At 31.3% G+C, this 12,872-nt stretch overlaps 1 protein-coding gene across 4 annotated transcripts in view; it reads right to left on the bottom strand.

Annotated features, from left to right (window-relative positions):
- Positions 1 to 728: 728 nt before the first annotated feature.
- Positions 729 to 12,872, bottom strand: part of LOC139525715 (ATPase family AAA domain-containing protein 2-like) — a 34,740-nt gene continuing 22,596 nt past the window's right edge. For 2 of the 4 annotated variants that reach the window (XM_071321113.1, XM_071321114.1), the window contains 6 exons: positions 11,222 to 11,381; positions 10,474 to 10,596; positions 8,668 to 9,674; positions 6,404 to 6,461; positions 4,582 to 4,829; positions 729 to 3,404 (listed from right to left, as the gene is read on the bottom strand). In XM_071321113.1, coding sequence (XP_071177214.1) covers positions 3,369 to 3,404; positions 4,582 to 4,829; positions 6,404 to 6,461; positions 8,668 to 9,674; positions 10,474 to 10,596; positions 11,222 to 11,381 — 1,632 coding nt within the window. In that variant the 3' untranslated portion in view covers positions 729 to 3,368. The remainder of the gene's footprint in view (positions 3,405 to 4,581; positions 4,830 to 6,403; positions 6,462 to 8,667; positions 9,675 to 10,473; positions 10,597 to 11,221; positions 11,382 to 12,872) is intronic. The other 2 variants (XM_071321115.1, XM_071321116.1) reach the window with 1 other exon arrangement.

Here is a 12,872-nt window from a genome sequence, read left to right as displayed (position 1 = left end):
CAGATGGACCCAGTTTTGGTAGACATGTAGAACTTGCAAGGAACCAATAAACCAGATATAGTTAAATTACTCATTAGTGAGAAATTCACATTACAAAAAAATTATGATTTGTTTTAAGCAGTCACTGAACCATTAAAATGAGGTCAAGGGCAATGGCCATATGACTGAGAGAAACTTCATTTCATGAGATATCTACATAAAATGTATGAAGCATCCAGGTCTTTTATCTTTTTGACAGAAACTACCAATGTACCAAGAAACTTGTAGAAAAGTTATGATGAAACGATTCCTTAAAAATGCTCCCAATGACAATTTTTAAGAGACTATAGTTCTGGATAAAATGTCCTGTCTATGGTAAAGGTTGCAAAATCATCATGATCCAAGTAACCATAAAAATAGAAGAACATTTCAGCAACCTTGAATGAGCAAGCTCAAATATCACTCACAATATTCGCCTTGTGACCATGTATCCAAATAAGACTGCAATCAATATAGCAATAAAAAGATATAAACCCCAACCCCTGCTATTTAGACATTAACCAAATTCCTCCACATTCATAATATGGTTTAGCGAAAAACAATGGGTCTATTAAAAGATAGGTATAATTTACTCAGGAAATTACCTATTGTTGACAATTTTGCTTTTACCCATATGTTTGGTCGCTGTCTTATTGATGTTTTTCCCATATCTACTTTTATGCATATTGCAAAATAGACAAAATCAAAGAAACTTTTGTAATAATTTATTTATACAATATTTAAATAGTTTAAATTAAATGTACACTATACAAGAAAATATATTTTGTAACTTTTGGAGTAAAATAAAACAAAACAAAATGTAAAAAATATGATGTGAAAATGTACATTGTCATATTGTGAAGTACATTGGTAATTGTGATCATGTTAGGTTGTAAATCCTTTCAATTTGTCATTTTCAAACCCTTTTAAGTAATTACCACATAAGATTTCATAAACAGACGAATCCATAAAACAATTTATATTTAAAATATGAACTACATGTTTGTTAAATTAAGCTGTACATTCGTTGTAAAACGAGATTGTATAGGCCCCTAAACTACCAACAGATTTATACAAAATCCTTTTTGTGCAAAATAGGGGGGGAAATAAAAATTAACTGATGTAAATAAATGCCTGTGCTTGCATAACATCCAATGTCAAATCATCAATAAGTGACACGAAGCAATCAATTTTATTTAAATATTTAAGGTATGACTAATATTTTTTCGGTCTATGAAGAAATAATATCCAAAATGTGGTGCACACTGAATAACATGCGTAGTGAGTTATTTTTAAGTGTGCAAAACATTTTTTATGTTATTTCGAAATGACAGAAAAAAATATTAGTCATTTCATATAATTTAATTCTAAATTCCATTTTAAACCGGAGTTAACCATGAAAAAACGTTGATGACATCACAGTCACATGAAAAAATTATGTCTATGAGCTGATAAACAAAACAACGTCAGCCAATCAGAAGACAAGTTACATCCAAAATTAAATTATTGATGTTTAAATGTCTGAGGAACCCTAAAGGGACATCCATACATTGTAAAGATGCATATATAAATATGAACATGGTAGTGAAGGGGTTAAACAAGTACATGGTATTTTGTAAATATCAATTTTTCTGCTGTAATTGAGCTAATTAAATATTTGTCAGCATTGCTACTTAGAAATATCTTTTACCTGAGTTTAAATTGTGTGTACGCTGTGGGTTTTTTTTTCTTCAAATTTTGACAATAAGGTTGCAATACATGAATAAAATGGTTTGTTTTTGTTCAGATCAAATTCAGCAATAGGAATAATTATCATTCTTATTCAAGAAACAGAATTAAAACTCTAATAAATAGTTCTATTTACATTTAATTCATTTAAGTAACAAAAGAGGTAATCATTTATTATAATACAATTACTTATGATGGAATATAAATCAATTGTAAAAAATGTTATTTCTTTTTTTTAATTTGTAAATATTTTCATAAAAAATAAAATTATAGCTACAATTTTTCAATCACTTTAACCTTATATACATGTACAATTCATTGCCACATATCATTAAGTGGTGAGCATTATCAGTCTCCACATATTCTAGTATGCTGTTATACAGATTTGGACACAAGAACAAAACCTCTAGATCACAGGGGCCTAATTTTTGGGGACAAAATTACCCTCTTCAGACACCTTATTTGATACATTTTTATATATCACATCCTATCCTAAAGGTAATCATTATAAATCTGAGTGAAATAGATGTTATCTTACCAAACACACCTGTTCCTTCAGATTTCTTAGTAATGGGTTCATGGCCAATTACTTGCCTTTTTTTGCAGAAAATTTATAAGCCTGTTTAATGTCATTTTTCATAATTCAGAATCACCAAAACTGTTGCTTAGCTATCTTTAATTACAGACATAGAAATAACATTCTATTGGATATAAAGTTAATACTTATTTATATGAGTTAATGGACTTAATTATGATACAGGGGAGATAACTTTTAGATTTTTATTTTTTATCATGAAGACATCCTAGTAAAAAAATTAAATCGCAGGACATTATATATTTATGAAATAGTGTGTTGCAAAGAAATATCCATTGAACAAACTTCAAACAAAAGTTGTGTAGATTTCAAATGAACATCAATATTTGTATTTTGTCAAATTATGACAATCGACATCTCTCTAATTTCTTGAAACTTTCCAACCATATAACAAAATATCTTGAATAAATAATGAAATAATGGAAAAACTCTTTCTGATTTCAAACATTTTCCTTGAGAGACAGTTGGTTTCTCAAAAAACAAATTATTTTAAACAAATATAATTGAAGAATGCTGTGAAAGTGAAGTGATCTCTTAAATGTGAACTTTCAAAAAAGTTCTTTTATTACATATACCAATTTTTTTTTTCTAAGTCTAAAATTATTTTAATCTGCTGGTCTTCTTACTGATTTTTAAAAATAAAACATTATGCTGGTTGATTGGGCAAATAATAAATGGTAATATTGGTTTGGTCCTCTTTGCCAAGTGCCCCTTTTTTAAGTCTTAAAAAAAAGGAACATTTTTGTTCCACCCATGAAAAAGTCAACAAGGACTTAACACATGAAAAAATAAACATCAATTTGTCCAATTATGAAGAACAAAACTTAGAAGAGAATTTTTCACTCAACTCAACTGAGAGCCCTTTTTTCACCTTTAACACATATATGGACTAGTTATAAACTTCTTAAATACTGCACAGAATAAATAGTACTATCAAATAATAAATTAAATCTTAAATGAATTTCATTAACAGTTAGAATATAAAGCCAGCAATCTTTATAAAATACTAGTTTAGCATCAAATTCTTTCATACAAGCTGTCTCTGTAGTATATTTTCCATCTCCTAAAATTAAAAAAAGTATTTATAAGTTATAAATGGTTTAAATGTTTTTTACAGAATGTACTTCTAATATCACCTAATTATGACCCCAAAAAATGTGCATGTTAAGAAAACTAGCTTACAAAAAAAAAAAATGAAGTCAAAGTCAGATGAACCCTATCAAATGGACATGTACATCTAACAATCAATCAAAAACACCAAATATAGTTGACCTGCTACACAATGTATCTAAGATACTTGACCATGAAGACTTCACCTTGACCACTGATTTTAATATGAAATGATCTATACGTTAACGTGATCCCTGCCTGCTGACCATGTTGACCCTGTAATGATTCTATACATGTAACAAATATAGTTGAGCTATCACTCCTTATAAGTGACATCATAACATAGTTTAAATAATTATATGTTTTTTTTACAAAATCAATGGACATATGCCTAAGAAACTTTATAACATAAGGCATCTGTAAACAAGTTTTGAAGCATCCGTGTTGTCTACTTCTGAAGTTTAGAACATTTCAACAAATAATTTGATGATATTAACACAGAATAAGCACCTGTATGTCTGACATAGACGAGACCAAAAAATGTGATAATTAGGGTTGGGATCTCGCTAAACATGTTTAATCCCGCCACATGCTGTATGTATGTGCCTGTTCCAAGTGAGGAGCCTGTAATTCAGTTGTTGTCGTTTGTTTATTTGTTACATATTTGTTTTTCGTTGATTTTTTGTACATAAATTAGGCCGTTAGTTTTCTCGTTTGAATTGTTTTACATTGTCATAGCTGACTTTGAGGTATGGGCTTTGCTCATTGTTGAAGGCCGTACATTGATCTATAGTTGTTAATTTCTGTGTCATTTTGGTCTCTTGTGAAGAGATGTCTCATTGGCAATGATACCACATCTTCTTTTTTTATATTTACAACTCTGACAATATTATACTCTGACATTGAAGTTAAATCATATACAATATTTCATTCTTTAAGCATATAAAAATAAAGGTTTGTTTTCAATAGCTATGATGTTTGTTTGGTGGTGATAAATGACACTTCAACGATCTAAAAGATACACTATTCTATTTTTAACTGAAATCCATGAAACAAGCAGTTTTTACCAATGGAAATCATTTCAACATCTTTTAGCAGGAAAAAATAAATCAAAAGTAGAAATTGCTTACTTCAATCATTGATGTTTTATCATGGTCTTGTCGATAGCAATAAATACAGTTACTATAAAGACTGTACAATTTCTCCAACTTCTCAATTCTGTAGTTCTTTGTCAATGCAACAGTATTATCTAAAAGTTTATTCAAACGTTCTAGGTCAACTACAACTGGCATTGCTTCTTCCTCTAGAATCTGTAAGGCATGTTCATGATCTTCTGTTTGGAGGCGTGACCTTGTAGCCCTGAATTTAGGTGATGTAACTGTTGATATAAAAGTACAAAAAATTACTAACAATCTGAATGCATATTTTTGTATCTTTAAATTTATTCATGAATATATTAAATAAGCAAAATACACATTCATAAAATAACTGATACATACACTACAAGTTAGTGCTTAAATTTAGTAAATGAATTGAATTCAATCTAAGATATATATAGACAAGGTTCAGTTTTGCAATGACTTGCAGGTATTGGTTTTCAAAAATATAATTTTCATCATTAAGTGGTGTTCACTCCTCTTGATCCTCATAATACTTCATGTCAAGTTTTACAGACAATATTTTGCACACAACATGGCATATTAACTAAACTGTTAGTTGGTCTCATAGTAGTGGGCTCATATCCACTACATGGGTATGATTCCTGACTAAAAGAAAGAGAAAATATAGGTGAAAATTGCAGGGCATCTTCCTAAAATGTGACAACAACCCACCTCAATCCCCCTTTACCCCAAATTCTGTAATATAGAGAATAATACATGGTACAATCCGTATCATATGCCCTATCATCCCGAGATACCAATATCAGCCAGAGGGCCTTAGGCCCAAGGGATGATATTGGTCGAGGGAGATACGGCATGTGATACAGATTTTGCCATGTTTTATACACTTTAACATATGTTTAGTAGTAAATACAGTAGTTTTGAATATGTGATAAACAAAATATTTTTAAAACAACAGCACGCAAATTGTAAGGTAACCCAGGTGCTTTGGATAAGTAATTGAGCAGTTTTTTTAAGGCTTTTAAACAAGACAAAAGTAGAACTGAAGGTAACCCAGTGAACAGTTCATATAGTATAACTCTCTTGTTGAAATATATGATAAAGCGTATAAAACATGGCAAATTCCGTATCACATGCCTTATCACCCTCGCCCAATATCATCCCTCTGGCCTCAGGCCCTTGGGCTGATATTGGTGTCTCGGGATGATACGACATATGATACGGATTTTGCCATGTATTATTCTCTATTTATCATATATATATTTCAACAGGAGAGTACATATGAACTGCTTTCTGATTCCTAACACCTGGGTTACCTTCAGTTCTACTTTTGTCTTGTTTTAAAAGCTTAAAAGGACCGCTCAATTACTCATCCGAAGCACCTGGGTTATCTTACGATTTGCGTGCTGTTGTTTAACAAAAAAATTGTTTACTGTATTTTTTTGTGTGTTTTGTATGGTATTTCATTGAGTTCCTTTTATAGTTGCATTTCATGTATCAGAAATATGAAAATTCAACGTTTGTGATGTCACATTCCAAACAATGACTTCATTCAATAAATTGTGCCACGACCGAATGGCCGTTCATTAAGAACCCATTTTGAGGGGAAAAATTTGAAGAAGCTTGCATCAACTAAAACGGAGTTAATGTATTAAAAAAAAAAAAAAAAAATGAGTAGGGGTATGATAAAGGGCATCAAAGTGGCGCGATCTGGATTATACAGCAGGCCATTTATCAAATATTTAAAACTACTGTATTTACTTCTAAATGTATGATAAAGTTTATTACATATGGTAAGTATCAAAACAAAAGACCTATTTTGCTTACAAACCTTTTTCATCTTCACTGTCTTGCTTCGAGGTAGCACCTTCCTGAGATGTATTCAATTTCTAAAAAAAAAAAAAAAGAGGACATGAACATAACATGTTCTATAAAAATTAAACAATAACTTGTCCTTGGAAGTTGAACAAGATATTCATAATTTTTTGCCGATTATACCATATCCTGTTAAGCTTAACTATTGTTAACTATAACACAACAAATTTGAAGAAAAATGAATAAAAGAGGCATTTTTTTTTAATAACAATGCATACGGCTCAATAAGAAACAATTTTTTTAACATATACATGTACTTTTACAAACTTTTCTTAACAGTTGCATAATTTAATTATTATATCAATTTTGATACAGGAACTCATTTAGTTGTGAAACTTTTCATTTGAATAAAGAAAATTCCTATGATTTTATCTTCTGGTAAATACTTTTGTTACAAATACAAGTAAAATGATTGTAAGTTATATTGGAGAACTGAATTTAGACATAAAAACTTACACAGAATAGCTACATTTTTACATTGATTTGTTACTTATAAACTTTTAAGGTAGTTATTAGAAAATAGTTTAGATATAATTTATGTATCATTGTCTTTTTTTGATTTTGCTTAAATAGTTTCTTTTGTTACCTATTCTGACATCGTACTCAGATTTCCTTTAAACTGAGTTTAACTGTGTGTATTACTGTTTGTTTATTATACATTGCCTATAGAGGTATATTGGGAGGATTGAGATTTTACAAAACACGTTAATCCTGCCGCATTTTGCACCTGTTCCAAGTCAGGAGCCTCTGTCCTTTGTTAGTCTTGTATGGTTTTTTTTTATTTTTAGTTCATTTATATTTTTTGGAGTTTAGTGTGTCCATTTTCATTGAACTAGTACACAGGAGCCAGCTGAACCCTGACCTCGGGGTGGGATTTTCTTGCTGTGTTGAAGACCCATTGGTGGCATTTGGCTGTTCTTTGTTCTGCTCTTTGGTCGGGTTGTTGTCTCTTTGACACATTCCCCATTTCCATTCCCATCTATGTACAAATTATTGATTATTATTTTTTAAGTTGCTCAATCACTTTCCAACCAAAAGATTTCACCAAAATATTATTAATTCTGTTAAATAATAAACGTGTAAATCCTATAAAAATTTACAAGTATGCTACAGCCAATGACAGAAACTTTTGTAAGATTTTAAAACTACATTTTGTTAGTAGTAACAGCTACCATAATCATAGGTCTGACAGATGGAAAATAAATTTGAAACTATACACCCATAAGGTTGATAAAAAATGGCTAGTATTTTTATTATCAACTTTAAGGAAAGTTAATAGATAACAGTAGACCAGTGCTACTACATTTGCAGGTAACACTGGAAATTCAGATATAATTGTGATACTTTTATTAATGTAAATGATGTGATATATAAGATTCTCATTAATACGTGATTGCATTATGATAGCAGATATATAAATCTGTATACAGATTTTCCTGAATATAGTCCATTCTTCATAAATCACAATAATACATGCAGGCATTAATTTCTGATTTTATAGAAATCATTTTCATGATTGTTTGCAAGCAGGTTAATATTACATTGAAAGCATTCATTTTACAGGTTAACACAGGTAAAATTATGTCGTTTATATATTACTAGTTAAATAAAACTTATGTGTCTTGACTCAAAGTTCCAAACTGACTTAACCTAACTGGTTTTCTACAGGGGACATTTAATATAATTGATACAACGATCAATATGCATTACCTCAAGAAACTGTTCAACATATACTGTAAGATTCATTATTTTTTGTTGGATACCAATTTTTGTGGGTTTCCCTGGTACAGGTGAATCATGAATTCAAATGTTTTAACCAATTACAAATTTTGTATGGGCTTTGTATGTAGAGAAAGGCAAAAAACCAAAACCAAATATCCACAAATATGCAAGTTTTTCTCAATCTACATAAACTGATACCCACGAAAAATAAATGAATCCACAGTATATTGATTCTTAAGTATTCTTACATTTACCTGTGCGACCTTTAAAATGAAAACATGCAAATTAATCCCTAAAACAGCAAATGTAATGTGCTCTTGAAGAAAAGAGCGACAATACCTCAGGACTAGTAGTAAAAAAAATGTTTTGTTATGTAATGATGGCAAGCAAGGGCAGAGCAAGCAGGAAAAGTTATGCAAATGAAACCACATCCAGCAATACATTTAATGATAATGGATGTTCTGTTTGGACAGAGGTTGAAGAATTCAAAAGTTTTACCTGACTGGCTAATAACTTGGCATGTTCAACACTATCAACAGAATCTCCATTACTATCAACAGAACTACTGATTCCACTGTCTGTCTCCATTGGTTTAGTTGTACCTACCCTCGGTGACATTTTCCCTGACTTATTTGGCGATATGTTTTCTACTACTACAGATAATTCTAATTTCTTTTCACCACCTTTCTGAGATGATGGTGTATGTTTTTTTAGAGTGGGATGTCCACTTGTTTCTTTTGACGTTGATTGTCTATCAGGTGATTTTGATCTCCTTCTATCTGATGATTTCCCTGATGTGTTTCGTGTTGGTGATTTTGATGAAGATTGACGATGAGGTGATTCAAACCGGTCTTTTGATCGGTCACGAGATCTACTTGAAATTGAGCTTCGTCTCCCTGTTGAGGACACAGAGTTTCTTCTCCCTGAAGATTTTTCCTCCTGTTCTGGTGATTTCCCTGAGGTTTTTGAAACAGGTGATGAGTTGCAATTAGCAATAACTTCGGACACATCATAGTCATCGGTATCTGAAAATCTAGAGTCTTTCACTCCTGAATCAGAAAACTGAGAATCTTTACTTGGAGATGCAGACAATGGATTTCTTTTTTTTCGCCTTGACCTGTAACCTGAACTACTCCATATATCTTTTTTAGCTAGTGGTTTTTTTACTGATCTTGAACAGTCATCACCTGAAATTGCTTTTCTACAAGAATGCTGTTTCTTTTTTGAAGATGTAAGCTGTTTTATTACGGCTTCACCATCACTTGCAGAATTGTCTCTTTTTTCTGGTGTCTTTTCTGGTGAACCCTTTCTTATACTTTTTTCTACAGCCCATTGTTTTTCTACATGTTCTAAAGGAGATGTGTTTTCTATATCCAATCCTCTCAATCTACGACTTGTTCTTGATCTATTATCAGGATTACTTGTGAATGGCTTATAAGATGTAGATGTGGATTGCAATGGTTTTGTATGGTAAAAGTTTGGGGCAGATTGTTGTGGATCTATACCTGAAAGCAAATAAAAGAGAATCTCTAAAGGTAAGAAAAGGATGCATCTTAGCCATGGTTACTGAAGACAAACCTAAAACATGTAGTCAAAATATGCTTTTTGATAATAACTTAATTTTCAATACAAACCGATAGATATGGAAAGCAAATAAAACACAATTTCTAGAAAAAGAAAAACTCACTATCTCAACCCTTACCATCAGACACCATAATACTAAGGTCTTACCCAAAATACTGTTGTTTGGCTCCAATATCTCTTCTTACTTTTAAAGGTTAACTTTACGATATTAATTTTAAGGTTGATGCATGTTCCCTCAATCATAGGCTATCTATTGTCTATCTATTGTCATGTTTCTCAGGTTTAAAGAACATTTTGAGCTCAAATATGTACTTTGAAAATTATTAATACACTAAGTGAATTACTTCCATGACTTCTGGTTGCAGATCCAGTTGAAGCCAAAATAATGAAAAAATAGATATTTCAGATATGCCCTACAAGCATTTCAAAAATGAAAATTTTACACTTAGTTCTGATTTTTCTGCTAGGCAATTTAATTTTTTTCTTTCTATGAGACAGATGGCATAGTCTAGAAAAACATCTGTTTTATTTGTTCTCATCGTAATTGTAGCTCACCAAGGCATTTAGACGTTTACAAATGTTTATTTTTTCCCACAAATTATACACGAAACTACAACTCTGTTTTATGTGCATTTAATATTCTTTCTTGGATATCAAATTAAACAGTTGTGTCATTGTGTGTTACTTTGCTAATTTGATATACATCCTTAAAGAACCTACCTCTATTCTTTCTTGAATTTACCAATTCTTGACACTGTGCTTCAAACTCAGGATCAAGTTCTACTTTTAGTATTGCCTCAGCTGTATCTTTCAATGCACAAGCTCTATGTCTAATTGCTCTACCTTTCATAAAAATCAATTTCAACTATTTATTTTGATAAATATTTGGATTTTTCCACATGTTATTAAAGCAACAAGCGTATAATTCATGAGAGAAATATGAAAGCTAGTTCTTCCTAATATGTCTTCATAAAGAAAAGATGGTGAAGCAATCATGAGGTGTTGGATCTTCCAGCTGCATGGAAATAAAATAAACAAAAAGCACACACTGAAATGACCTAAATTTCTTATCTTACTGCATGCAGGCTTTGCATCAAATTAAATAATCATTATCACTGATCAATGAAATGTGGTGTCAGATGGTCAGGTTCAACCTGCTAGACAGACATATATGAACCTTACAAGTATTCTCTATACCAAATACTGCTACCATATTTTACAGTATCAGAGAAATGAATCTAATCATGAAACTTAGCATTGCTCAATGAAGTATGAAAATGAGGTCAATCAAGTGAATCTTACCAGATGGACATGACCACCTTACAAATACACTATACACCACATATAGTTGACAGATTGCTAATCGAATCTTGAAAACAGGTCATATACCCTAAATCTCCTTTATTCATAATACGTTACTGTAGACACCATGGGTATACCAACAGCTTTGTTCAGAATTTTTACTCACCCGCAGGAGTTTTATCTGGGTTATATTCTAAAGCATTCAGGCAAATACGGCTTATATCATCAAGAAATGATTTGGCAGTTTGGTAGCGATGTAGATCTATTTTTGACATCATTGTTCCTAAGTCCATAGGATGTTTAATAATTTCATAATAATCAGGAGCCTACAAAAAAAATATTTACTTTATTCAACTAGATATGCCTGAAAGACAAATTCTGATTTAGAAGATACTTTTCTGGTTAACATGGTTAAGTACTAATCCAGTGGTCTCGCTAGCCCAAAATAGAAGGGCGCCGCGCCCTGGGTGCCCTCAGCCGCGCCCTGGGTGCCTTCATCCGCGCCCTGTGTGCCTTCATCCGCGCCCTTCTGCCCTGACGTCTTTTTCCAAAATTCTCTTGTGCCGTTTTGGTAAAATTGCCTTTTGTTTCATCGATTTCTGATCTCCAAGTTAATTACATATCTGACACCTGTGTGATTGCCCCCAGGTTAATCATGTCATTATAATCAATTACAATAACAAAGACTTCAAAGGTGTTAATATCTAGGTAATTTAATTAGGACAATGTATCTTTTTGTCATACATTTGATGAATGTGTCAGCAAGTGTGTTTAGCTTGGGTCAGCATTTTCGATTTCCAAGTCACAATGGAAGAGTGTATAAATGAAGACTTTCATGACTTTAGAATTGAATTTAAGTCATCAAAATAAAACTATACCTTCTCAGAAATGCCTTCCATCTCAACTTGTTAGCGACAAGCACAGTTTTTAATTAACGCAAACGTGTTGGAAATTAATTTTGGAGTTACTTCCCCTGTTTTAGCTTATTACAAATTTGTGCTCTAAAAATATTATCTAGTATCAAAAAAAGGAATAAAGAACCAATTGAATATATAATAACATAATAATGTTACCTTAAGGATATTAACTGTCTATGAACATATTAAAAAAAATATATTGCAATTTCTGTTTGATAATTATACTTTTAGCAATCCATGTTCTAAACATTGATAAATTAGTATACACCAAAAGATAGAGATAATACGTTTAAAAAGCTGAAATTCTTATAAAGATAGAAAAAAAATTCTTCGACAATGGGTAGAGTGAAGCTAACCTATAAACACATAATATGTTGATGAAGATGTACTATATAAATCATAACTACACAAACAATGAAATAAAGACTATAGTTAAAATGCATCTTTATTTAAAAAAAACAACATAATTATACAGTAAAAAAAAAGAGATTCGTTAACTCGTGATACACACAGAAACGTAGACAAAAAAAATAGCAGTGCCTTTTCTTATCATAAAAAGTGCCCTGCCCTCCATTGGCACCCTGCCCCTTTTGATTTCTAGCTAGAGCACTGTAATCAAACTACTAATGATTCATTCTCTATGCAATCGTATACTCACCTTACATTTGATTTGTTCAGCACCAAAAGACCAATAAAATATATACTCTTAAAGGTATCCAATTTTATCATTATGTATGATTTATATGTGTACAAGAAAATTGGCACAAGTAAATTCTGTGTATTTGCACAATTGATGGCTTTGAAAAAAATATATGGCACAATTGATACATCTCAAAATTATCATTTGGCGCAAAAGGATTGCTGCCATTTTGTTTATTTTGTTATAACAAATCTTTTCAG

The sequence above is a fragment of the Mytilus edulis genome, chromosome 1 (assembly GCF_963676685.1).
Source record: "Mytilus edulis chromosome 1, xbMytEdul2.2, whole genome shotgun sequence".
NCBI lineage: Eukaryota > Metazoa > Mollusca > Bivalvia > Mytilida > Mytilidae > Mytilus > Mytilus edulis.
Note: the sequence above shows the minus strand (reverse complement) of the source record. Positions and strands in the feature narration are given on the sequence as shown.